This window comes from Diadema antillarum, unplaced genomic scaffold (genome assembly GCF_040938485.1).
Source record: "Diadema antillarum isolate AM-2024a unplaced genomic scaffold, OU_Dant_1.0 seq00000300_RagTag, whole genome shotgun sequence".
In the NCBI taxonomy this organism is placed as follows: Eukaryota; Metazoa; Echinodermata; class Echinoidea; order Diadematoida; family Diadematidae; genus Diadema; species Diadema antillarum.
Window position 1 is genome coordinate 1,682,018 of NW_027271323.1, and position 25,766 is coordinate 1,707,783.

The 25,766-nt window shown below is 37.2% G+C and overlaps 1 protein-coding gene across 1 annotated transcript; it reads left to right on the top strand.

Annotated features, from left to right (window-relative positions):
- Positions 1-344: 344 nt before the first annotated feature.
- LOC139730279 (CUB and sushi domain-containing protein 1-like) lies at positions 345-24,619 on the top strand. The gene is made up of 22 exons (XM_071641157.1): positions 345-363; positions 957-1,110; positions 5,336-5,448; positions 5,883-6,098; positions 7,100-7,282; positions 8,619-8,885; positions 10,069-10,257; positions 11,323-11,514; positions 11,977-12,168; positions 12,496-12,699; positions 13,317-13,523; positions 14,613-14,716; positions 15,306-15,477; positions 18,124-18,360; positions 18,771-18,959; positions 19,549-19,746; positions 20,413-20,548; positions 21,023-21,138; positions 21,752-21,946; positions 22,518-22,709; positions 23,567-23,770; positions 24,360-24,619. Exons 1-22 carry the CDS (start codon positions 345-347, stop codon positions 24,617-24,619), a joined length of 3,939 nt encoding a protein of 1,312 aa, XP_071497258.1.
- The last annotated feature ends 1,147 nt before the right edge of the window (positions 24,620-25,766 follow it).

Genomic DNA, 25,766 nt, shown 5'->3' on the forward strand with positions numbered 1-25,766 from the left:
ATCAAGATTGAAAAAAAAAAAGAATATCCAAGTGCTCAGTTTTGTAGAGCTTCGGAATGTTTATCTAACCCACGATGAGGCTGCAAACTGTTGACTATCATATTTATTGCGTTTTGAGATTCAAAGCCACCATCATATACATTCCAATTCATTTCTTTGAAGGCATGTGCACAACAAACCCTTGCAAACAAATAATGTCTTACCATTAGTCTTATGTGAGCGAGATGCGGTAGTGATAGTCTTTGTCCATGGAGCAGACATGTACACAGTGGTCGACTTACTGACATCTTATTTTGGTCAACATTTTCAGAGATTGCACTTTAATTTCATATCTTTAGCTCGAAATGGTTTCCCTCCAGTGGAGTAATCCCTCTCCAAACCATTGTTTATGGCATGATAATGATGGACACCGTAATACAATAAATGAATACTGATCGGAATGTTTTTGTAGAAAGTACTCAGCTTGATACTTCGTCATGATTATTAGGTGTGTGCAGTTCATGTCCAGGTGAGGATTTAGCATTTAACGTTTTGCGAGATATTCAGAAACCACTCTATGAGACGTTAAAGAGCATGCAATTGTAAGGGGTATCAATTATTTGATGAAAATCGGTTTAGGAATGGCTGAGATATCCAAAAACAAGGTGAAACAAAGAGATCCTAAAAAAGTTGTGGCCTGTCGCCTTTTATTATTATCACTTTTTTTTGTGGATATCTCAGCCATTTGAAAACCAATTTTCATCAAATAAACGTTGAATCCTTCTTAGAATTACATGCTCTTTAATATTTCATAAGAGGTTTCTCATTATCTCACTAAGGAATGTTCAAAACATGAATCCCCACCTCAACCAGTACTGTACAGTCCCTTTAAAGACAACGTTAGTGGTCACAATCCATCCTTTTTTTTTTCATTTTGAGTTGTTTCAATTTTCCTCTTTCAACTCGTCATGGTGTAGACACGACACCCCCAAAATGGAATTCCCCATACACGTCGTGCAACAGCGACCCATACAAGAACGATTTGGGAACCAAGCGTGCCATAGAACCTGTTGCTAAATTCTGGAACGATCCTAAGGCCAGCGAGGGAGGCTGCTCCGTCAAACACTATAAGTAAGACTGACTGTTTCTAATGTTTTTGAAGTTGCCATATATATATATAAAAAAAAGAGTTTATCTTCAGGAATCAAAAGGATCGTATAGTTTTGGTTGAGACCTAATTTCAGGTTTCTAACAGTTTTTTTTTTGGTAAGACAATCATAAACCTCTTATGAAATATGAAAGAGCATGTAATTCCATGAAAAATTAAACGTTTATTTGATGAAAATTGGTTTAGAAATGGCTGAGATATCCAAAACAGAGCGATTCTAATAAAGCGTGGGACCGACCTTTTATTACGAACGCTTAGTTTTACTTTGTTTTTGGATGTTTCAGTCATTCCAAACCTAATTTTCATCAAATAAACTTTGAATTCCTCTTAAAATGGTAGGCTCTGTGTTATTTCATAAGTGTTTGCGCATGCGCTTGGTATATCGCAAAAAGCTTGAGAAAAACCCAATTCTCATCTCCACCAATACTGTACTCTGCCCTACTTTGGCAAAAGGAAGCAAGTGACTTTTTTATGAATGTTGACGTTTTTATTGATTTGACATATTTGAAGCATGCTCTATTTCACTGAAAATCCAAAAGGTACAATTTTGGCCTATTTCTGATATATTTAGGTGGCAAAAGGAAGCAAGTGCAAAAAAATTGCATGAAAAAAAATTGGCAAAAGGAAGCAAGTAACAACCTTATAATATGATTGTCACTTGCTTCCCTCTGCCAAATCATTTATATTTACACACAATCTAAAATACTTTGGCAAAATGGAGCAAGTAACATCCTTATGATGTGATTGTCACTTGCTTCCTTTTGCCAATTTTTTATGTTCGCTACAAATCCATGATACTTTGGCAAAAGGAAGCAAGTAACATTCTCATGACAATTAATTGTCACTTGCTTCCTTTTGCCAGATTTTTCATGTTTGCTATAAATCTGAAATTATACTTTGGCAAAAGGAAACAAGTGACAACCTCATGACATGATTGTCACTTACTTCCTTCTTCCAAATTATTTACATTTATACTCAATCTAAAATATTTCGACAAAAGGAAGCAAGTGACATCCTTATGATAATGATTATCACCTGCTTCCTTTTGCCAAGTTTTTATGTTTGCTACAAATCTATAATACTTAGACAAAGCCGGGGAAGCAAGTAACGTTCTCATGATATGATTGTTACATGCTTCCTTTTACCAGATTTTTCATGTTTGCTACACATCTATAATACTTTGGCAAAAGGAAGCAAGTTACATAATGATGAGTTTCTATGGGAATATCAATATTCTTCAAATTGTCATAAATGCATCACCATATGACTGGTACGAATGCCGACATTACTTCTCATCACAAATTTCCATGTTGAAGGCTGGGCCTACCCAAAAACATATTTTCTTCATTTGTAGCATTTGTGTCACTTGCTTCCTTTTGCCAAAGTAGGGCAGTACTATCCCTTTTACTTTTCTGCAAATGTAAAAAGAAAATATCAGGTAAAACGCAAAGTAGCATCTGATTATTTTTTTTTATACTCCCGATGGTTGTAAAATCTGCATGGAGATACAAGTGTATCACAAACGACGCTGTAGCTTCTTAATGATACGATTATGCAAGGCTCGAAGCAAGCAGTGGGGCAGAGTCAGAAAAATATGATGTCGAAATGCATTTTTAAAGAAATGGTATGTTTTACAGGCAGGAATTGGCCGCGAAAAAAAAAATGTAATTGTGCGTATTGTTTTTGTTTTGTTTTGTTTTGCTTTCATCCAGGCGGCTAAGTAAATGATGCCTACATTAACTAACCGCGACCATCGTTGACTGATCAATTGCCTCAAGTCTTGACAGTTAAATTCAGTCTACATTACGCCAAATTCAGCCAAATCAAATTTTACTTCGGATATGTATCAATCTATAATATAGGAATACTAGGAATACTCCTATGTTTATCACAATCATTTCGTGAGTATGTGCTGTCATGGAAAAGAATGCTTATGCCTAAATATCATAGGTTACGGTCACAAAGTTTCGCACGAACGAAGAGTTCATACAGATTTGTAGATATGGGGCATAGCTTCTTACGGTCTTCTTACGAAGTTCGTATGAATGCCGTTCAATTCTCAAGACCCTTCGAAACGGAGTGATTTTCGTTCATATAATGGCCTTAGAGTTCGTACATTTTTCGCAAGAATGTCTTGAGCTGTCATTACCTCATACTTACGGCCATCTTGCGTTTGTTTTCTTTGTTTTGTTCTTGTCGCAAGATAGTCGTACGTGTATCTCCAAGGCATATTAAAGTCATTCGTATGAAGATCTTCACGAGTTTTTGTATATTTTGTGCAGTCTCAAAAAAGCGATACTGTCAAAATGACATAAGTGCCAAGGAGACAACACAACTGTAAGTAAAAATGGAGGAGGAAAGAGATTCCTCGTCGAATACCATGAACAGAATAAGAATTTGAAATTCGAAATTGTATACTCCAAAAAACAGAACATTTGCACAAATTGGGTACCTACTATGAGCTTGCAGCTAAAACTACGGTCATCACAAAGATTCGTACGAACTACGCGTTCGTAAGAATCTCCCTGTTAATGAATGCACTACTTCGTTGAGATTCGTAGATATTCGTACAAATGCCGTTTAATTTTCAAAACAATTTAAAAACTTCTTTAGAAACAAGTGATTTTTGGTTACAATTTCCTTAAAGTTCGTCTGTGTGTGTTTTTTTTCCTCTCAAGAATGCCAGCTTTCATTACGTCATACTTTCGACACTAACGGTGGCCCGGTGGCCCGGGGCCACCAAAAATGAAAATCGGGCCACCAAATTTCAAAACAGGGCAAATTTGGTGGCCCGCCTTGGGCCACCAAAATTTTTTGAAAAGTATGTCAATAAATTCGTAACTTTTTGCGCCGGAAATTAGCAGCTAAATTTGTTTAAAGGATGGATGAAAAGGACTGAATGAGTGCCTGAGAGTGAGTGTTGCAAGTTTGTTGAAGTTTATTCATTAGTAGATATGTCCAATGTCCAACTTCTAATTCTTACTATCATAAAACTTAAATATTTGACTCATTAAAAAAAATGACTTTTAATGTTTTTTATTGTTTTTTTTTCGGGACACCAAATTTTTCTCTCGGGCCACCAAAAATTTGAAATTTAGGATATTGGTGGCCCAATCGGGCCACCAAACAAAAAAGTTAGTGTCGAGCCATTCTTACGGCCATCTTTAATACCATTTTTTTATTGAGGTCGCGAAAGACAGGCGTTAGTGCAGGTCACGGTATTCTCATGTCCGTTGTAAAGAAGATCTTACAAGTTTTTTGCATATTAACAGGTCTACCGTAGACAATTTTATGATTATTTATTTTTTTATTTCAAAGTTTTATATTGTCAACACTGGTCAATGTTACATTTAGTGTCACTTGTCTTTATACTCCCCAAAACTCAACAATTGCACAATTTGAGAGCCCTCAGAGTGAACAAATTATGGGATTCTTACGATCATCTTAAGAATTTGAGGCTTCTAGAATTGTCTCGCAACACTACGAAATCTACAAAAATCTTGCGTGGTTCTTATACGTTGTTCTTACGACTTCCGTACGGCCGTCTTAGAAAGGGTCTTCGTACGACATGGGGAAAAAAGTCTTGGACAAGACCATCGACCAGTAACAGAACTTACGAACTGTTCAAGAAAGGTCTAGGAACACTGGTTTCGTACGGCCTTCTTCAGAAGATCTTACAATCTGGTATAAAACTCGTTCTTACGGCGTTCGTAGCAGTTCGTAAAGGCATTTGTGACCGAGCCTTCAGACTTTACTTGTCAACTATAGTAAGCACTGTATGTGGTAATTGAATCCCCCTTTCATACCTGACATTCTTCATATTATCATCAAAGTTTTTAAAATGTGATGCTTTATTCTAATGATTTACTTTTTCTGTATTTGCTTTTTCGGGTTACTAATTTCAAAATGCCATCACTTTGGTGGAACGGGTGACTAAAAGGAAGGTTGTCGTCGAGACTTATGTAATTCTTACTACATGTGTATTTGATTATAGTAATGTACTCGTATTATACGGCTGTTTGCACGTGTGTTTGTAATGTCTTTATTTATGCCGATTGTGTGATCGAGGGGCAACACCAGGGGTGCATGCAATAGATGTATTAAAATAGACAACGTTCAATGCACTTTGATTGTTTCCGAAGAAGAGATACTAGTTTGTAAGTATCAACTGTTGCCTTGTTATTACAGTCCATATCTTCCGAGTAGCTTCGGTCACGGGAAGCAGCAGTTCACGTACACAGCCAGAGACTGTGCTCCTGCTCAAAACACAGCCGTCTGTAGAGTGAACATCAATGTCGAAAGTAAGTACTTTTTGTCCAATTAATGTTATAATCAATAATACATGAGGCTTTGCAACACGGATAGAGTCCGCACTTAGACAGAAAAGCGGATGTTTGTCGGTCGCAAGTCGACGTACACATTCACATCACACGCACGCACACACACTCACACACACGCATTCTCTCTCTCACACACATACACCCTCTCACGGACACACATAATTTATTTTATCCTTATGTTTTCCTTTCTTTCAAAAACATCCATGGATACGAGACTCTATATTATACCTCACAAAACAGCGATTGATAAGCCTGGCAACATGTTGGACAATAAACTAGTGAAAAGTGTATTCCCATTCAAAATTGTTTTTAGGCAATTAGAGAAATAAAGTAGCCCCTGACAGAAATTCTTCAGCAAGGAAAATAAAATAAATTATTTTTCCCCTTATACTCAGTTGACACGTGTGATGCCCACAACCCACCCCTTAACGGCTACCATACGTGTTCCACGTCGAACGGAATACCCTTCGGGACGGAATGTATCTACGGCTGTTACGAAGGCTACGAGCTGGTAGGTGGTGCGAGTGACCAGCAGTACGCGCGAAAATGCATCCAGATTCCCACTTCCCCGGAGTACGTCGACTGGGACAGGCCTTTACCGTCATGCAAAGGTAAAGACAAGGTGTTGATTCGGGAATTAAAATCTTTGGAATCAAGGATGTAACTCACTGCCTTTCAAGTGGGATGATGAAAGCAGTCTAAGAACTGCCTCGGCTTACGAAAACAAAGACAAAAAGTGAAAGGAGATGTCACATATATGATTCTAATTGACTGTTAGCATGTAAACTTTTCCAGTCACTATGAAAGATGAAATTCAGAATACCACCAAGGATTATCATGCTACCAACATGGGGATATATGCATCTATGTCAACATCTTTGCTGCTAGATTTTATCATGCTTGTGCTTTCTGTAATACGTAGTAATATGTACATGATATTCGAGCATTTATTGTGGTATTCAAAAGTGAATAGAAATGATTGCACGATAATCGAAAGTGGCCATGAATAAACTAGATTATGAACGATTTGATCGTACAACAAAATTTGTACTGTTGATAATCAAATCATTGTTAACATAATCTTGTAGGAGAATAAATTTAAGTGTAAAAGAGTGAACATACCCGTTAATGAATGACCCAGTTAAAAGACTTAACATAGTTTGATATACTACGTTCGACATAGGTGATATCTAAGTAGGATAATACCCCCCCCCAAAAAAAAAAAAAAAAAAAAAAAAAAAAAAAACCAACGAACAAAAAAAAATAAACAAACCTGTTTTCTTACACAGGACAGAGATCGAACGATCAATGAAGTCTCTAATAAACAGAATAAAAAAATAGTTTATTAGCGACTTCACTGGTTGATCGATCTCTGTTATTCAATAAAGTTAATTTATGATAGGGCATACAAAATAACTGCACAAGTCCTTTCACTAAATTTATATATAATATGACTGAAAACGTCTTAATTTCGAGATGCTTTGCATTTTAATCAGTGTATCCCATTTTTCGGCGGGGCATCAAATATTGGGGTTTTATTTCTTTTTTTTTGTTGAGGCTCATAAATAAATGAAGAGTTGCATCTGTTACATTTGTGTTATCATTCATTCAGAAATTGAATGCAGCGTCTTGGCAAATCCTGAGAATGGAAACGTGGTTTGTACAAACGAGAACAAGTACGAAAGTGTCTGCTCATATGTGTGCGACACTGGCTTCAGACTTCCAGACGGTTCGCCAAGAGATATGGTGTGTCTTAAGACGGGCTGGACTGCCTTTCCTGTCTACAAGTGTGAAGGTAACTGTGAAATCATAATGTCCAGTTTTATAGTGGGGATATAATGATCTATACGTTGGAGTTTCAGACCAATTTTCGAACAAATTCGTGGTCACATGTTATATCAATGCGAGTTTAAAGGGATCGTATAGTTTTGGTTGGGACCTAATTTCAGGTTTCTAACATTTTTTTTTTTTTTGTGAGATAATGAGAAACCTCTTATGAAATATGAAAGAGCATGTAATTCCACGAGGAATTCAACGTTTATTTGATGAAAACTGGTTTTGAAATGGCTGAGATATCCAAAACAGAGCGACTCTAATTAAGTGTGGGACCCACATTTTATTACGATTGCTTTATTTGACTTTGTTTTTGGATGTTTTAGTCATTCCAAACCCGATTTTCATTAAATAAACTTTGAATTCCTCTGAAAATGGTATGCTCTTTACTATTTCATACGTGTTTTCTTTGTATCTCGCAAAAACTTAAAAGCCCAATTCTCATCTCCACCAATCCTGTGCCATCCCTTTAAGAATATAGATCAGTATCATAACGATTTAATCTATTAACTGTACCTTCACCCTCTCTGCTGTTGGCGTATTGTGATATACACCTGTGAAAAGAGTCCTCTCCGGTGAATAATCATGGATGACTGATTTTTATTTTTCCCACGGGTCATGTGTTTTGTTTAGGTTTCAGGCATACAAGCGAATATGCCAATCAACAGAAAATTTATCTCGTATGAATTTATGTGACAAAGAATAGGTTTAAGGAAATATGTTCGAGTATCCGGACGTCTATGCCATTCATAGTTTCGTTATGTGCAGTTCGGTATTAAGTCAATGTTTATCTACGGGAACCTAGTTAATACCTGTGTGTCAAGGCTAAGGGGATTTAAAAAATTCAGTGTGAGGGCTTAATCTCCTGTTCCTGGAGATATGTTTTAATACAGAGACCACCTGCAAATTGCAAAAGCGCCAAGAAGAACCCCATTTCATTTGACTTCTGCTAGAATTCTGCAAGAAAAACCATTGTGATCATAATGTATTAAAGCCATTTGTTTGCATTGTCCAGGGTGTATTTCCTGATCTTCATTGTGTTTTGGATGTCATGCATGTCTTTTTATCTTCTTTTTTTTTTCCTTTGAATGGGCAGACATTTTTGTCAGACAAACCAGGACATAGGACCTATACTATTAGTCAGTCCATGGACCTAGCAAACGAGGTCCATGGTCAGTCGGATGGCCGTGCATCAAGTTTTTCCACAAAATAATCATGATGCCCATTTTTGTGTTTATTTTGTGTTTATTTGTGTTTTTGCTTGTTGATTCCCCCAAATATTACCAACGAATCACTAGATGGGGAAGGACCGAGTTTTGACGACTGCCAACCTCAACCTGGCTGCCCCTCCAACCCAATGGTGTTTTATGCCGAACCCAACGCTACTCAGGCTTTTGTGACGTGGTTAAAGCCGAATGCCTCAGACAATTCTGGTGGCGTTGTGACTGTCACCGACTCGCCCCTCCGAAATACCTTTTTACCCCAAGGTGTCTACTCTGCGGAACATGAAGCCACCGATGAAGCCGGAAATACGGCTCTACTCAGCCTTACAATCATCGTTCAGAGTAAGAACCACATCAGTGAATGATATTGACCTTTCATCATAGAATGGTTTGAACCTTAAATGATTCAAATATCAAAGAAAAGTCATTTCAATGGATGAAGGCAACACGATGATAAAAATTTCAATTAAAGCAAACCTCAATAAATGTTCTGATCAATAATAATTATGGTACATAGGTAGGTAGTACAGTCAACTGCCGTTATAACAAAGTCCTCTGGACAGGCAGTTTTCTTACATTATGTCGAAATATCGTTATAACCGAACAAATAGGTTATAAAAAGAAATACAGATGGTAATTTTGGAACATGTATTTCTATTTTGTAGTAGCCTAAATTTCGTTATAAACGTGTTCGTTGTAACAGGGTGCACTGTAATGTATTCTATACACCCCGGACTGTCTGCCAACGTGTTAACATTAGGCGTTTTCACATCAGCCCGATAAAAATCCAAGCTCGAGATATTTTCCAATTTCCCAAGTCAGAAAATAGCGCGCTATTTCGAAACATTGGGCTGATGTGAAAACGCCTATTTTGTCTTTAATACCGAGATGTCCAAAAAAAAAAAAACACCCCCAACAACAACAAACAAACAGATCGAGACATCACACATCTTTATCTAATAGTGTATTAACTATGTAATGATAAATCCATGATAAGGGGCACTCAGCAATTCTGACTTTAAAGGTAGATGTGATAATCGCCACTGAACATCATTCTAAAATATATATTTCTTGTCTTTCACTAAAATGATTTTATGACGTCATTCTGTGTTAGGCTCAGACCGAAAGATTCAAATCTTAGGTAGAATAATATGAGTCACGTAATAAAGTTGAGGTCAGAGGTACAACTAAGCGATCATATATATTATTTTGGGCAAGATGTTGCCATGATTAATCTGCTGCTGCCATAATTATTATCTAATCAAATCAGTCTTACATTGTGGTAAGCACATCTTTGGCTGGGCAAGTTGTCATGGTTCGTTTTGGGAAATGTCTAAAAATATTCCAAGAGGGTTTTTTTTTTTCTTGATCTTTTCAGCCGTTTCATCAACGGATGTTATATATTAACAGTAATCTTTAGTGAAAGTGATTTGTAAATGTGGCGGTTGACATTCTATTTTTTTTTTTTTTTTTTTTTGCTAATTGTATTAATTTCCCTTGGCGTTTTGTACTCGAATCCGTGCAGTCATTTATTGCCCTTATCTCGCAACATCCGAGGGGCTCCGATCGAGTTGCAGCCACGGCACAAGGCGGGGTTCCTTCTGCACTTTTTCCTGCAGCATTGGTTATCGTCTGGTTGGTGAAAGGACCACTATCTGCCAGGGAGAGGCGTCTCAGCTGGGGGAGTGGCTTAATGCACCCCCAACGTGCGAAGGTAAACGACTCACTTTCAACTATGATGATTTCATTCCAACATCTTGCTTTAGTGGCATTGATAATAGTGCAACGTAATAGTGCAAAGTTCATTCCTGGAAGACCCTCAAAATCCAATAGATGCAATGTAATTTAAATCATAAACGTCAAATTTTGCCCTAATAAAAACAAACAAACAAATGTATTACAACACGTATTAATGTTTGATTGTGTTTGCAGTTTGATATTACCCCAGATCGTACCTCTTGTTATAATATCGATGCACCCATAAACTCTGAAAGCGATCCTATCATAAATATACATAAGAGTATAACATTTGATTATCTTTTTTTGTGTAGGCCCAATAAATAACAATGTATTGATATGAGTCAATGATTGTTTCTAATTGCTTGTAAAAAGTTTCATATCTTTTTTTTTTTATAGTTATAACTTAAATTCTCAAAATTGAAATGAATGTTAGCCGTATTACGTTTTTCCTCAACTGTAAAAGATATGATGGAAAAATTGGCAAACAGGAAACAACTTCATATACATTTTATCATGACTTCATCACAAAAACAAACAAACAAACAAACAAACAAACAAACAAACGAACAAACAAACGAACAAACAAACAAACTTGCTATACCAGCATATCAATCGGTAAGCGCAGAACAGGAGGTTTATTGACGATACTCCGAGAGAAGAGGTTGAATAACATCGTTTTCTTTTCGCTCACACACTTATACGGCAGAATAGTAAGAGATCCTTATCACAATATTAAAATGCTCAATAACGCTTAGTACTCAATGCTCAATTTGAATTGAATTGAATTGAATTGAATTGCATTGCATTGCATTGCATTGAATTGAATTGAATTGAATTAAATCAAATTGAATAGTGCCACCCGTAGGCTACGGTTATGTAGTGTTGGAAGTTGCACTACTCACACAGGTCTTAAATGTGGCAAAATGGTATTCATAATTATGCAAATTGTGTGAAGACATAATTGAGATTGTTTGAATGATACAAAATCCATTCTCATCATGTTTGTGCGTCCAATGTGTTTTTATCTCCTTACCATTAGTTCTGGAGTGTCCAGATGCTCCTAGTCTTACAGACGGTTCATTTGAGACGAGTCTCACATATCCAATGTACGGATCTACCGTAACATACGAGTGCGACGTGGGCTACACCATTAACAACAGATTCTTGAGGTGCGCATCTGCGCTGGGCTCCGAGACCGCCTTTTGGGAGGGGGAAACCCCCGTCTGCGAGGGTAGGTCAAACTTTGACTCAGTGGATGATAATACACTAACATGACCTCGTAATGGAATTAAGTGACTTGGAGATTTTTCTTTAGTTCGTGTGGTCCTATTTTGTGATTTGTACGGGGGAGTGTTTTTGCGAAATAAAATATTCATATACTTAGTATACTTTATGTCATGGCTATGCGATGCCATGATAAAAGTGGTTATGAATATGAAGATATTGCAGTGATGTAGGATGTAGTCGCAATGGTTTAGGTGGCAATTTTAACACAATGCACACGTTCCCGTAGACCCGTACAAGTCAGGTTAGATCAAAGCTTCTCTATGTCTCTATACCACATTTTGCTTTCAAAAATAAATAACAGTTTATCAATACGATTCTTGTAAAAAAAAAAAAAAAAAAAAAAAAAAAAAATCTGTCATCATCTTGTTTCACTTCGTTTCTTTGCCCCACGTACTATGTTCATTAGTTGAAACCTGTACCAGACCGACCCGGTATGGCATGTCGGCGGTGGCTGGTTCGAGTTGTGCGCTGAACGAGGAGGTGCCATACGGAGAGATATGCGAGTTCCAATGCGATGAAGGGTACACCATAAGTGGCAACAACACTATACTGTGTGGGACGGAAGGGGAGTGGTTGCCGAGAGTTCCTGCTTGTGAAGGTTGGCATGGCAAACACTATACAATTCTCTCGCAGCGTTCACGTAGTCATCTACTTCTTTATGTCTATGTAGATTGGATATAATAAGCTCGTCTGGAAAATTGTATTTGGAATGATGATGTGAGGATAATGAGATATGCTACATGCATCACGAATTTCTATTTTTTGCCTCCTGCTTTTGCAGAAATGTAATAAATACAGGAAAAGGATTGTCGCAGCTATTTAGAGGTCGAAGAGAGAGAGAGCCAATAGATTAGCAAGCATCAGTACGGGAAAACCAGGGTCAATGACTTCTCCTCGGCCTTCTCATTCTTTGCTATTCTTTTAGTCATCAGCTGTGAGGGCAGTGCTCTACCAAGCCCCATAAATGGCGGGAAGAACGGTTGTCCACTCTCGTCGGAAAGGTACGGTACTGAGTGCACCCTGTACTGTGATGTCGGATACCAACCTTTGCAGCCGGTAACGAGGACATGTCTGGCTGATGACGATGACAAGGGATACTGGAGTGACAACGGGACCATCACATGCTCAAGTAAGTGACCAAAAAAAAAAAAAAAAAAATCATACAAATATTAAATCTAAAATTTTACATTTCCTTTTTTTATGGTGCTTTAACCTATTTCCATTTCTAGAAATTCGCTTTTTACTCATCCTCAATAACTTAAGTAGGAAAAGACATTATTTCGGACAGATATTGAATTTACAATAGTCAAATACAATGTTGTGTAGCTTCTAATATCGGCCCGCAAAACAACTTAAAACAGCACAAGTATGTTTATTCGTCTCGTACATGACATGCAGCGACTATGCATTAAAAACGATTGACTTGTACGAAGCCGCACAGCCGCTGCAAGACATCACTGGTAGACGTACCACGTGACCTGAATAAACATTTACCATTGGCTGCCCCTTCCCCTATACTTGCCTTGCTTATACAAAACGACACTCATTGTAAATGGATGATTAATCACTCCAGTTACAACAGATGCTGATTGGTTAGAGAAATGTGAATATTTCTGAATAAGACTTGATGGAAATCACAAAATGAATTTCTGATATTTTCATCAGCTTGTCATTAGATAAAGTATGTTTAATACAATCATTAATATCAATTTTGTACGGTGATATCTTTCATTTTCAACTCCCAAGTTGTTAGGTGTGCTCCACTTCCCGAGCCAGAGAACGGGGTCGTGGCGTCGTGCACCCTGGAGGGAAGCAGCGTCAACGTCACAGCCCTGCAGGCGTACAACAGTCGTTGCCAGACGGCTTGCAACAATGGCTACACGCCTCGCAACAGCGCCACCAGGAGGTGCTTGGAAGATGGGACGTGGGACGGAATTGATCAGATTTGTGAAGGTACGTCAACACGAACAAACGACTGCATGATTTCTATCTTCAAGCTCACCCGGGCACCCGGGGTGACAGACGCTCTGATGTGATTTGATCTCATGATTTTGCCTCAACTTGCATGCTCTCTGTTTTTTTTTGTCAATGGACAATGCCGAGCTAGACGTCAAGTTAATAAACATTGGATTTGAACAGCAGGAAAGATATTGGAACAATCATCGGATATTTGAAGACAGGAAAAAAAAAAAGAGAAAATAAAACAGCACTGTTGAAGGGAGCACCATTACAGACAGAGTTTGATTTTTAATGGCAATCTATTATTTCTGTGTTTGTGTCTTAGACATAAGAGTAAACAGAGTGAAATATGCTGTTCGTTCACGTATGAAAGATGTCTCGTCCTAAAACATGTTCATTTTTCAATAGCCTATTTTTAGTGTTGTATTCTACCACTAAAAACAGGGAGCTAATCAAATGACGTCCGTACATACAATTATGTTACTGCCATAGCACAATTCTTACTGCTTGTGATATAGTCTTCTATATGAATATTTTGAAATCGCTCTATTTCACGCAGTCAAGAAGTCATGATTACAAGCTAGTCCGTAGTTCCACTTAGCAAAGGTAATTTTGTACCAACTGACTTAAATAAAAAATAGATTTAATGAGGTAATTGGGGAATCTGTGATTATAATGATTATTCTTGTGGTTTTTATAAGTGGTACTTTCTACCGGACACCATTTATTTGGCAATAAATAATATAATGTGTACAATGTGTTAATCGATGGAACCTTCTGGATACCTGGGGGCATTTCATAACGCATTTAGTCCGACAAAAAATGCGTAACAAATTTGCCCCCAATCAATCAGATGCAGGGATTTCAGTATCTTATATCAAAATTATATCTGACAAAATGCTTCAGGAAAATTATGCCCCTGCAGGTCTACGCAATTTGAAATGTCGGGCAAACTTATACGTCATTTCGCTTTGAAAACGAATAAAGTACCTAACCAACTCTGACAAAAAGGGAATATGCACAACAACAATACATACGAGCTGTACATTACTGACTGGCTTATATCAATCCTTTGAAATATAGATAATACGCCCCCAACGGTGGACTGTCCGTCTGATCAGGTCCTCGTTGCTGGTGCCAACAAGCTGGAAGCAGTCTTCAGTGGAGATCAATGGGAACCGGTTACAGTAAGTTTCTCCGCGCTATATCTCGAGTCCTTGTCTCGACAATTTGGACTGCAACATCATCCTCTTCTATGGGCAGATAACGGAACATCAATAAATCCACAATATTCGCAACGCTCTCACTGTTTATTTTGTACTCAAAGCTTTAGCAAGTATCCGCTACAAGCACTTCATCTTCAACTAAAGAATCATGGATTGCTCCCTAATGATTTTATGCGGAAGCCGTAAGTTTTCCCTCCTTGACTTTGTGTTGAAAGAGTCATTTCCGTGCAGGTCAAATAATTGACTGTGGTATGAATGAATTTAAAATGAAGGTAAGAAAATGTAAACTAAAGTGAGTAAGCATCTGTGCAGGCCTGATCGCAAACAATTTGATGTAGTATTACGGCACCGCGCAGTGGGGTGAAAATTCCATCCCCCTGACATTCAATGAAGTTGGTTATTTAGACGTCAGACTACATGAAACTCAACTTAATGTACGGGCCTTAGTTATAACATCTAAAGCTGTTCAGCATGAAATTCTGCTGTACGATGCATGCATCTCAAAGGAAAAGGATTGGCAGTTTGTTTGTTTGTTTGTTTTTTTCTGAAGGCCTATGATGGAGACCTCCAATTCGAAGCTTACCTGCATCAGGTGGATTCCCAGGTGGTGGATGGTGGCAATGTTCCTACCACTCTCTCGGAAGGTGACCACACCCTGGTCTACAAGGCTACAGATGTCGCCGGCAATTCTGCCACATGTTCTTTTGGACTTGACGTCAGAGGTGAGACATTGAATCATGGTGAAACAATAAGTACACCAGCTCTTGTCAAAAGTGCGATTCTATTCAACTCATCAATGGTCCTTTACACAATTTTGAGCTAAGCAGCATTTGTATAATATACTTCAAAAATAAAATACCTAATTTTCATGATTTTCTAGGAAATATTCACTTTAGTATGGTTTCAATATAAAAGCAATTTTATAGTTTATAATATGTTTATTCATTTAGTATTCTTTCCCCAGGGTAGCCCCATCAGTGGTTAATACACTGTTATTCTTGGGGGCCATGCAACAGAACAACAAAGAACAACAGTTAATTCAACAAAATAAAATACAAAAAGGTAACAAAACTATATATATATATATATATATATATATATATATATATGAACCCTCGCTAAGATCATATTCTACAGTGCTGTCTTTGTTAATACATGTTATCAGAAGGAAAGGTATGTAGAATATTTTTAATCATTATCCTGAAAGGACGAACTTGGATTTTTACAATGATTGTTTATGAAATAAAACGTGGCATTAGACATAAAAATGAAGCTAGATATTTATTTCACAACACACTTTCTCTTGCTTCCGTCTTGAATATATTATTTTGTACGGGAATGTGCAATCCCTGCTCGAAAAAAAAAATACCACAAAAATATTCTTAAAATATTTCAAAAATCACCCCAAAAATATATTTTTACGATATTTTTGTATTTAAAAATATGCTAAAAATATGCTAAAAATACCTCAAAAATATATTTTTGAATTTTTTTTTTTCGTACAGGTTTGGAACGCCGAATACTGTATGTTAAAAGTATATTTTTTGAATATATTTTTTGTTACGTCGTGCTGCTACAGCAAAAAAATACTGTAAAAAATATGTTTTCTAGCTATTTTTAATGCCTTTATGATTTGGGACTACAAAATTACTGCAAAAATATATTTTTCAAATATTTTTGTTTTACATGTTCGAGTTTGGACAAAATAAATATTATTTTCTTGAGTTACGTCGATATTTGAGCGTATCCTAGAACATAATTTATATTCTGTATATGTGAAGACATTATCAATATCCAAATTAACCTTTCACAATCATACCCCTACAGCTAGTCTAATAGAGCCTAGGCCTATGGAAACCTATGTATCTACATCCTATACCTAGTTGATACCAGACACATCACACTGATATTGAACAATAAAAATGCCTCCTCATAACACAAGTTGAAATTGTGAATAACACAAGAATAATATTGAGTAAACTTTTTTACACAGTTCAAAGCTAATTGTAATCATAATAACAATAAGAACTATATTTTTCTTTTTCCATTCCAAGAGAATTTGAATAGCTTATGAATATGCATGACCAGAAGAAACCAGTAAAAACCAACTGGAATCAACTGGCATTGTGGCTAATGGGTTTTAATCTGGAATGAACTGGTAAGCAAGCCCAGTCAGGTACTTAGCTTTCAAGTGTCAACAAACTGTTTACGCACAAATTGACACACACACACACGCACACACACACACACACACACATACACACACACACACACATATATATATATATATATATATATATATATATACACACACAAAAACACACAGAAGAGCATTATACATACCTGGTCTATACATAATAGTTCGCTAGTTGAAATGTCAACTGACTTCAATTTGTACCAACTGAATGAATGAATGAATGAATGAATGAATGAATGAATGATTTTATTACCAAATTTTAAGTTCAAGTTTACAATCACAGATAATTTATACAATCATTGAGGATACAATAATAATAATACAATTGACAGGAAAACAAGACATGAAAGTATAGAATCAAATTTATCAACAATATGAATATGAAAGTACAAACATATTTACAAATTTGGTAAAAGGGTCCAACAAATAGCAACGCTAGTGGACGTTGGCCCTTGAATACAGAAGAAGAATATTTAAATTCAACAAGAAAATTATTTACATTATAAACAAGTGTATTTACACTATGTACAAGATTAACATTTTGAAATTGATAAGTGTACTTACATTACTTATATTACTAGTGAATTGAAGTGAATAGAAATGGATTCACTTTTACCACAATTTTACCAAATTTTTTATCTAAAGTATATTTTAATGCTTTTTTATTAATTTGTTTAATTAAGCTGAAAAAATACAGAAAAAATATAAAATGTATTTGAAATTTGACAAGAATATCCCAAAAATATCCTATTTTTAGAGTATTTTTACAAACTGACAAGAACGTTTATAGGGAAAATGAAAAAATATAGAAAAAATATTCATCTCATCTGAAGACTAAAAAAAAAATACCCCCAAAATATGCTATTTTCAGAGTATCTAAAAAATATGAATAAGCTATGAGTAAAATACTCAAAAAATATCCAAAAAATACGTAAAAAATATATTTTACAGTTGGGAAAAAGGACTGTGGATGTTGATGTTGTCCTCATGCCGATGCTGATAAAGAGAAGTAAAATGCATTTTTTCTCCATCTTCCACTTTACTGATATCATAATAATTTGCTATGTGACCCAACTCCCTGCAGTCTAAACGTCTGATGCTGTTTTATTACTGTATGTTTGTTTGTTTGTTTGTTTTTGTTTTTGTTTTTGTGGAACATTCAATTTTCCAGTTACAAGATGTCTAGCTCTGCACCCACCTGCCAATGGAGATGTCGCCCTCATTGTTGGTCAAGGTACATGCCAAGGTGGGGCTGTGTTCGGGTCAGAATGTCGAGTGTTCTGTGATGAAGGCTACCTTCTCTCTATGGCAGACGACGAGGACGATGAGTCGTTTACTCTGACATGTAACCGAACGGATGATACCACCACAGTAGGCACGTGGAGTGACACCACACCTCAATGCGACCGTGAGTTCCCCCATATTGACTGTATTCTTTCAGGCAGTTTTAGCTCACCTGAGCCAAAGACTCCAATGGACTATTTCGATCAATAGTTTCTTTTCTTTCTTTCATTTCTCTAACTATATCACTTGGAAATTACTGGATGATGGCATCAGCAGCTAGTTCATTTGCATATTCGTATCAACTACTTGGGAACTTTTTAGCAAAAATCCTTGAACTTCCCAACTTAATAAATTTCCAAATTTAGTATTCGATTTTCATATAATATTATTTCTCTGTGTGCTTATAGATTTTTACTAATTCTTTCAAACTTGTGTTTTTTAAAGGTCTGGTACTGCCCTGTATTATTTACTTGTATACTTACATCACATGCTAGATATTGTGTACAATTCTTTCCTCATTTCCAATCACACCAGTTGTCCAGTGCCAGATACCACCTGTTACGAATGGCACCGTATCAGACTGCCCCTCTGGGTCCGCCGAGTACGGGGACGAGTGTCTCTTCCGGTGTGATGATGGCTTCCAGGCCAGCAGTGGGAAGCGGTCTGTCTACAGGGCTTGTCAAGCTGATGGCACGTTCAGTGGAAATGACTTTCACTGCGATGGTGGGTTTGATATCTTTGTTATTTCAGTTTACGTGACCGCTCCAAAAGTTTGGATGCTCAGGTGTTGAAATATATTTGTTGGGCCTGTTGCAGTTAACAAATATCGTGAATATACCTTAATACTTACAGGCAATAACCTGGATTCTGGTTTATGTGTTCGGTTGAAATGAGTGGAAAAGTCGGCATATTTAATTGTGCAAATGTTTCTGAGTTTAGTAGACATACTTTTGTGAGAGTGAGGTTTGGTGTCTAAGGGTACACATTGTATCTGTGAATAGTTAATGTTTTTTATTTCTTTATACTCGGTGTTTGAATATTTTCAATGTTATTTTCTCTGTAGGTGTCAAACTATTGTAATAGCTAGAAACATTAAGGGTGCAAAGTAGGTGGGAAGTATCATAAGCCATGATGCATTTTATCAATTAGAGGAAAGAAAAAGATAGCGAGAGTAAAAACAAAACGGAAGCGGTGATAAGACTAAAATTTCACAACGCAGCCTGTTATTTTCTTTAAAGTATTTACTATTGACAAGATGTACACCGTGCAAGCCATAATACAGGCAGGCATTTTCATATCCTTTTTATTTTAGTTCCCATAACATGTGCTTCATTGAGCGTCCCCACCGATGGATCACTATCACCCGAGTCTTGTAGCGAGGCTAGTCAGGTTCCCTATGGGACCACCTGTTTGTATGCATGTGATACGGGCTTCCTACACGATGGACCTTTCCAGAAAACTTGTTTGTCGACTGGGACCTGGAACGACGACAGAGACGTCACATGTCGTGGTTAGTGAAATAAGAAACATGAAAAGTACCTAATTAATAGCTTTGAATATTAAAGTTAATACCCTCTTTCCTCTAAACTTTGAGCAATAGGTTAGAGTACAAGTCCTATATCAAAATAAGGCAGTTGATCCCTTGTCCATTTAGCAAGTTTTGGATAAACAAGGTTAATTTTCGGTTTTAATTTTCTAATGGGTAACTTATTTTTCTCATCATACTGAAGTTTATAAGCATTCATGTCAGTGCAACACTTTTTTATTAGTCCACACAAACCCTCATTTTTTTCATTTTGACTATACCTAATATAGAAGCAAAAAAAGACAAACATGGAACATAAAAGCATGACATTGTATGGAATATGAAAATTGATTTTTTTTTATTCTACTTAAATTTGAATCTAAAATAAGTTTTGTTCAGCTCACAATGAGTCGTTTATTCAGCAGAAGTCAACCTCTCGACTGTGTATCTTCTTACAGAATGAATTCTTTGTAATCTGACTCGATAGCACACAAAATAAAAGGGTTAAAGTTATGGGTTCTGCGCATGAAACCTTCATAATCAATGAGGCCTGTTTTTTGTTTGTTTGTTTCTTTGTTTTTCCTGAGCACTATGGAGATGTTGATTTGAATGTTTATTCTTTAATCTGTGGCATACATGTTGCTATTACAGACAACCAGCCACCAGTCTTCGATCCGCCATGTCCACTATACGTGGATTACAACGCCGATAGAGGGAGCTCTTCAGCCGTCATCGATATCAACACACCGAACGCAACCGACAACTCCGGCGATAGTGTAGTTCAACTGTAAGTCAATTTGTCTGTAAAGTCCTTTGATTTATCCTCCAAAATTTTTGTCCATTGAAGATTTACATCAAGCTACGATTCAAACAGGAAATGGATATTTTGTCACGTCTGTTTAAAATAGTGTATTCTCGGAGGCAGAAAATAATATTATAGCTTAACCTTCATCTGGATCAAACGTCTCGACAAAAAAAAAAAAATATATATATATATATATATACCTTTTGTGTTTGAAAGTTGTTGTTTTTTTATAGGGATAGTGATACATGCACTTACATTTATGTCAAGAAAAGTAGAATGGTTAATAAACGGGTACGGCGGTCTCTCAGAGTCGTATTCTTTCTTACGGAATTACTCATACAAACCTTTTTTTTCCCGTAGTTATACGCGTTCTTCTTCAACAGTCTATGTATGTAAAGTCAACAAAAAGCAAAAGCAATAATCTGTCATAACTTTGCTCTTATCGTATCGAAACAGGACTTCAAGCCTGCCAGACGATAACAAGTTTCCTGAAGGAACGACACGAATAACATTCGCCGCTTCTGATGCAACCAACAATCAAGCAACCTGTGACCTCTACGTCCGAGTAACAGGTAAGGAATCGAATCAAGTCTTGATACATTTGATTTGATTTTGATTTTGATTTTGATTTATTGGTTTCTATATCATCATTGCACATGCACATTCATGTACAAGCATGTACAAACATCGAAATGATAATGATCGGGAGTAATTTTTGAAAATATCTTTTGGTCTTAAGTGTGATGAAATGTTATATTTTCCCTTTTGGTACAGAGACAGACATATTTAAAACTTCGGTAGGACCTGCAGGCAGAAACAACATTATGTGGTTTAAAGCAGAAAAGTTGCTTTGCGATCGTCTTTAATTACTAGTCTTTGCTTTGTTCAACGCTCAATGCATGCACTTCGACTCTTCGTTATGGTTGAAAGGGACATTTCACCAAAATTTCCCCAGCATCGGAATTCTTTCGTATATTATGTAAAAAATATAGATTTGAGGCAGGACAAGAACAAATTGAACAAGATAAGTCCTAGAATATCAAATATCATAACAGAAATGTACGAGGGGGCTCATATTTCATTTGACATTCTTACCGTAAATATACATTGGAAAAAAAAAGAGGACATTAATTTAGAATGCTACGGTTCATATGCCATCAACTATTCAACATTCACTCCGTACAGTCAAGCGATGCCAGCAACTTCAGACACCCCATCACGGGTCCGTCGTAAACTGCAGCAGCGACCTCGTTTATGGCACTCAGTGTTCGTTTACCTGTAATGAGGGTTACGAGCTCTCTGGACCAACACAGCGGACGTGCGAGCTGACTGACGCTCAGGGATCGGCGTACTGGGATGGAACTCAACCCACATGTGAACGTATGATTACCTCTAAAGAGATGTTGTCATCATGGAGGGGATTCCCGCCAACTTGTTCATACTTACTAGCACCTTTCCTGCATAATTCGCTCGCTCTGTGTTAGTGTCTTGCTGACACTTAAAAAAAAATCATTTGCCGATGTTCGAAACATTTTAGCATATCAGCGACATGATCACTAATGTTGGGTATGTATATCAATATAAAGTTACATATTGGTGCAAATCACTAACGCCAGTGCAATGTGGTTGAGTGAGGTTTGGATTTTTAAAAATTATTATTCTCATTCATTCGACATTCATTGATTCACATTTTAGAGTCATTCTGATACTTTGCCAAGTACTGAAGACGGCGTAAATAAATGTGAGTATTACCTACTATATGCTGACCTTAGTGAAGAATTTTTAATAAAAAGAAGCATATACGCCAACCCAACCTAAACGCAATCCAAACTGCAAAGTTGAACTTAACACAACCATAAAACTTAAAACAGGAGAGATTATTGATATAATATAGCTTATACTACTGCAGGACTTAACTATTTGTGGTAACGACCGCTTGGTTTCTTCACAGCGAAAACTTGTCCGGCATATCCGGTCCCAAACAACGCCATCAGATCGGGATGCACTCAAGATCCGCCTAACACAGAGATCTACGGCACCCAGTGCATCCTGTACTGTCCCTATGGCTACGAGGGAGTGGGGGACAATTTGCCAAGATGTCAGGCAGATGGGACGTGGACCAGCCAAGACTTCTCCTGTAATGGTAGGTAGTTTAGATACCATGCACTCCCAGATTGTCAATCAATATCCCTGCCACTGTTTTATTAAGCCAATTTCATTGTCGTAGTGGGGGCACACCGCGGCATATAGGTAAGACCATGGACCTACAACAAAAAGCCTGGGACTTCCAATCGAAGATACAGAGTTTGGACCTTGTCACATGTCCTACGTCCCTTGGCAAGACCTAGTAACAATAAAAAGGTTACCGTGGACAAAGACGACCCTGATCAGATGATGGTGATGTTGATGATAAATCTTGATGATCTTGAAGAAGATTACTGTTATTACTATCATCTTTGTTTTTATTACTGTTGTTGTCGGTATTTAAACTAGAAATTGAATCACATTCATCATCATACTCGGAAAATGTAAAACTTCTTATGATTTCACGCTGATAAACATAGAGTTTCCAAAAGTGAAAGTCTAGGCTTTTCGTTATAAATGTTATGTATCCACATTGGTGTAATTATTGTCAGAGGAATGACGAACATCTATAGAAATTACACTTTGTATCATATAAAAAGATCCGTGAAATGATTTTTTGCAACTCAACATACAAAAGACAATCATACATGGTCAAGCACAATGGGCAGGAGTTGCATTGTGTAAGCATTGTAAAGCAAGACTCGTACAGATGGATGAATTTATGGATGTCACGTTCTGCAGAAATTCAGATGTTATAAAATCATGAGCTAATGTCGTAATGGATGCACAAGAAAATGCCGCGGGATTTTGGTAACATGGTGTTTAACATGATCAATTTCAATCTGTAAAATCAATGTCAATTCATTGTGATTGACTGGAGTTGTCATTATTTCAACACCACCAACAAACCATCAGCAACATCTTGCAATGAGCTCCAACCTCCAACGGGCGGGACGGTCATTCCATCAGACTGTATGTCCAGTCCAGTCTTTGGTCAGCAGTGCGTGGTGTCATGTGACAGGAGTGGCTACCGTCTCCAGCCCTCAAACTTTGCCGTGTTGGAATGTCAGGGGAATGGTCAATGGACACCAGGTGACCTCTCGCAGGTCACGTGCACAGGTGAAGAGAAAATCTTGATTCCAATGTTAACATTCAAAAGCAGACTGCCAAACTCTGTTCCCGGTAACTTGTTCGGATAGGGCAAATACTCACTATATCAGAAGTCAACACACTTGTAGAATACATTGAACGTTAGACACTAGTTGTTGCATTTCGTGATTTGACGTAGAAGTTGTTGATTGATACCGTACTGAGAATAATACATAAATTACCATCATGTATAAAGTTGAGTATTCACTTGAAATATGATAGCTCTTGTATGCAGTTAGAATGCCCAAACAACGTGTGATATACAAATTTCATTACCAATACACGTACATTCAAGATATTTGATTTGCATACACCTCACTCTAAACATGATGATTAATTACAGTGATTGAAATTATTACACATTCTGTCCATTTTACTTGTCAAACCTATAGAAAATTTCTCTGTAATATCTGCTTTTTTATTTCTTTGTTTCCCATATCTCCGTGCAGCAACACACATAAGTAAACATATTTTCCCTATTTCATATACTGCATTCTGGAAATTGATCGTCTCAAAACTTGTATCAGTTAGACTTCCAATGTACTTACTACACACCCAGATATCGAAGCTCCAAATTTCATCGCGTGCCCCGGTGATGAAACGGTCCATCCAGAACGCGGTGAAGTGCGCGCCAACGTGACCTGGAACGTGACTGCAGTCGACAACAGCGGGGAAGATCCCCTGGTATCATGTGACCAGGAGATGGGTGAGATGGATGAAGGTGACCTCAGGGTCAGCTGCACTGCGGAGGACGCAGCGGGCAACAGCAGGACCTGCTCCTTTGAAGTGTCTGTAGATGGTAAGACAGTCCTCTGTTGAGACCCTTGTGGTCTGGTAAGACAATTGTGACTTTTTCTCTGTCTAATTGTCACCCTTCAGCTGGGGGCAAAATATAAAACCTTTAATGTGGCGAAAAGAAGAATTCATTAGGACGCAGCGGGCAACAGCAGGACCTGTTCCTTTGAAGTATCCGTAGATGGTGAGACAGTCCTATGTGGAGACCCTTGTAGTCTGGTGTGATTTAGGGAGTAGATCTACCGAAGTCCCTACTGACATTTTTTTTTTTTCAAAGACAGATGCGACTTTTTTATCTGTTTGATTGTCACCGTTCAGGTGGCGGCAATATAATGGTAACTTTAATAAATAAAACTGTGGAAAAAAAAAGAGTCTAGGAGGGCAAAGAGGAATGAAAATATTTTGAGATTTTTGTCACAAAAAGTCGAAAATGAACGCACCACTACTGTAGTTCAAAATCAGTTACATCATCTGCATGTCTTGTGTATGAATTACTGTTCAGTTACAGATAAATTTTGATATAAGAAAGAAAACCCTGCATCGACGTAAATCAGTTGCAATGAAAGCATCTCGACGGAAGAATTTAATGAATTTGAAGAAAGAAAACCGCCTACTCGAGAACTTCATTAAAACGGGAATGCACTACTCTTTCCATTATCGCTCTATATCATCACTCTGAATAAGATTATGTCGGCAGTTTTGGGTTTCTCATACAATTCAATTGTACCGTCCGAAAAGATGAAGACGCGTTTAAGTTATTGTTTGTTCTATATTTTAAAAGGAAATTAAAGGTCCTACAAATACCAGCAGTGTTTAATTTTGTTACAATTGTAAGTGTTTTAACCCTAACCAGGCCGGGCTTTTTTGGGTGTTCTGTGGCCGGGGAGGGGTTGATTCAACCCCCCCCCCCCCTGAGATCTCGGCCGTCGATCGCGCAATCGCCATAAAATTTGGCACGTGCATTACCTGTGGCGTATTCTAGCAAGCTATACAAAAAGAAATGGAAATTTTCGTCATAATGATTAATTATGCTAATATATGCATAAAATCATACATTTTGCTCTAAATCAGAAATTAAAGCTCCTAGAATCCTAATTTTTGGTGAAAACATTCTTTGTAGCATTCCTAACAATGTACATGAAAAAATATTTGGTATCAAAATCAATTTCTT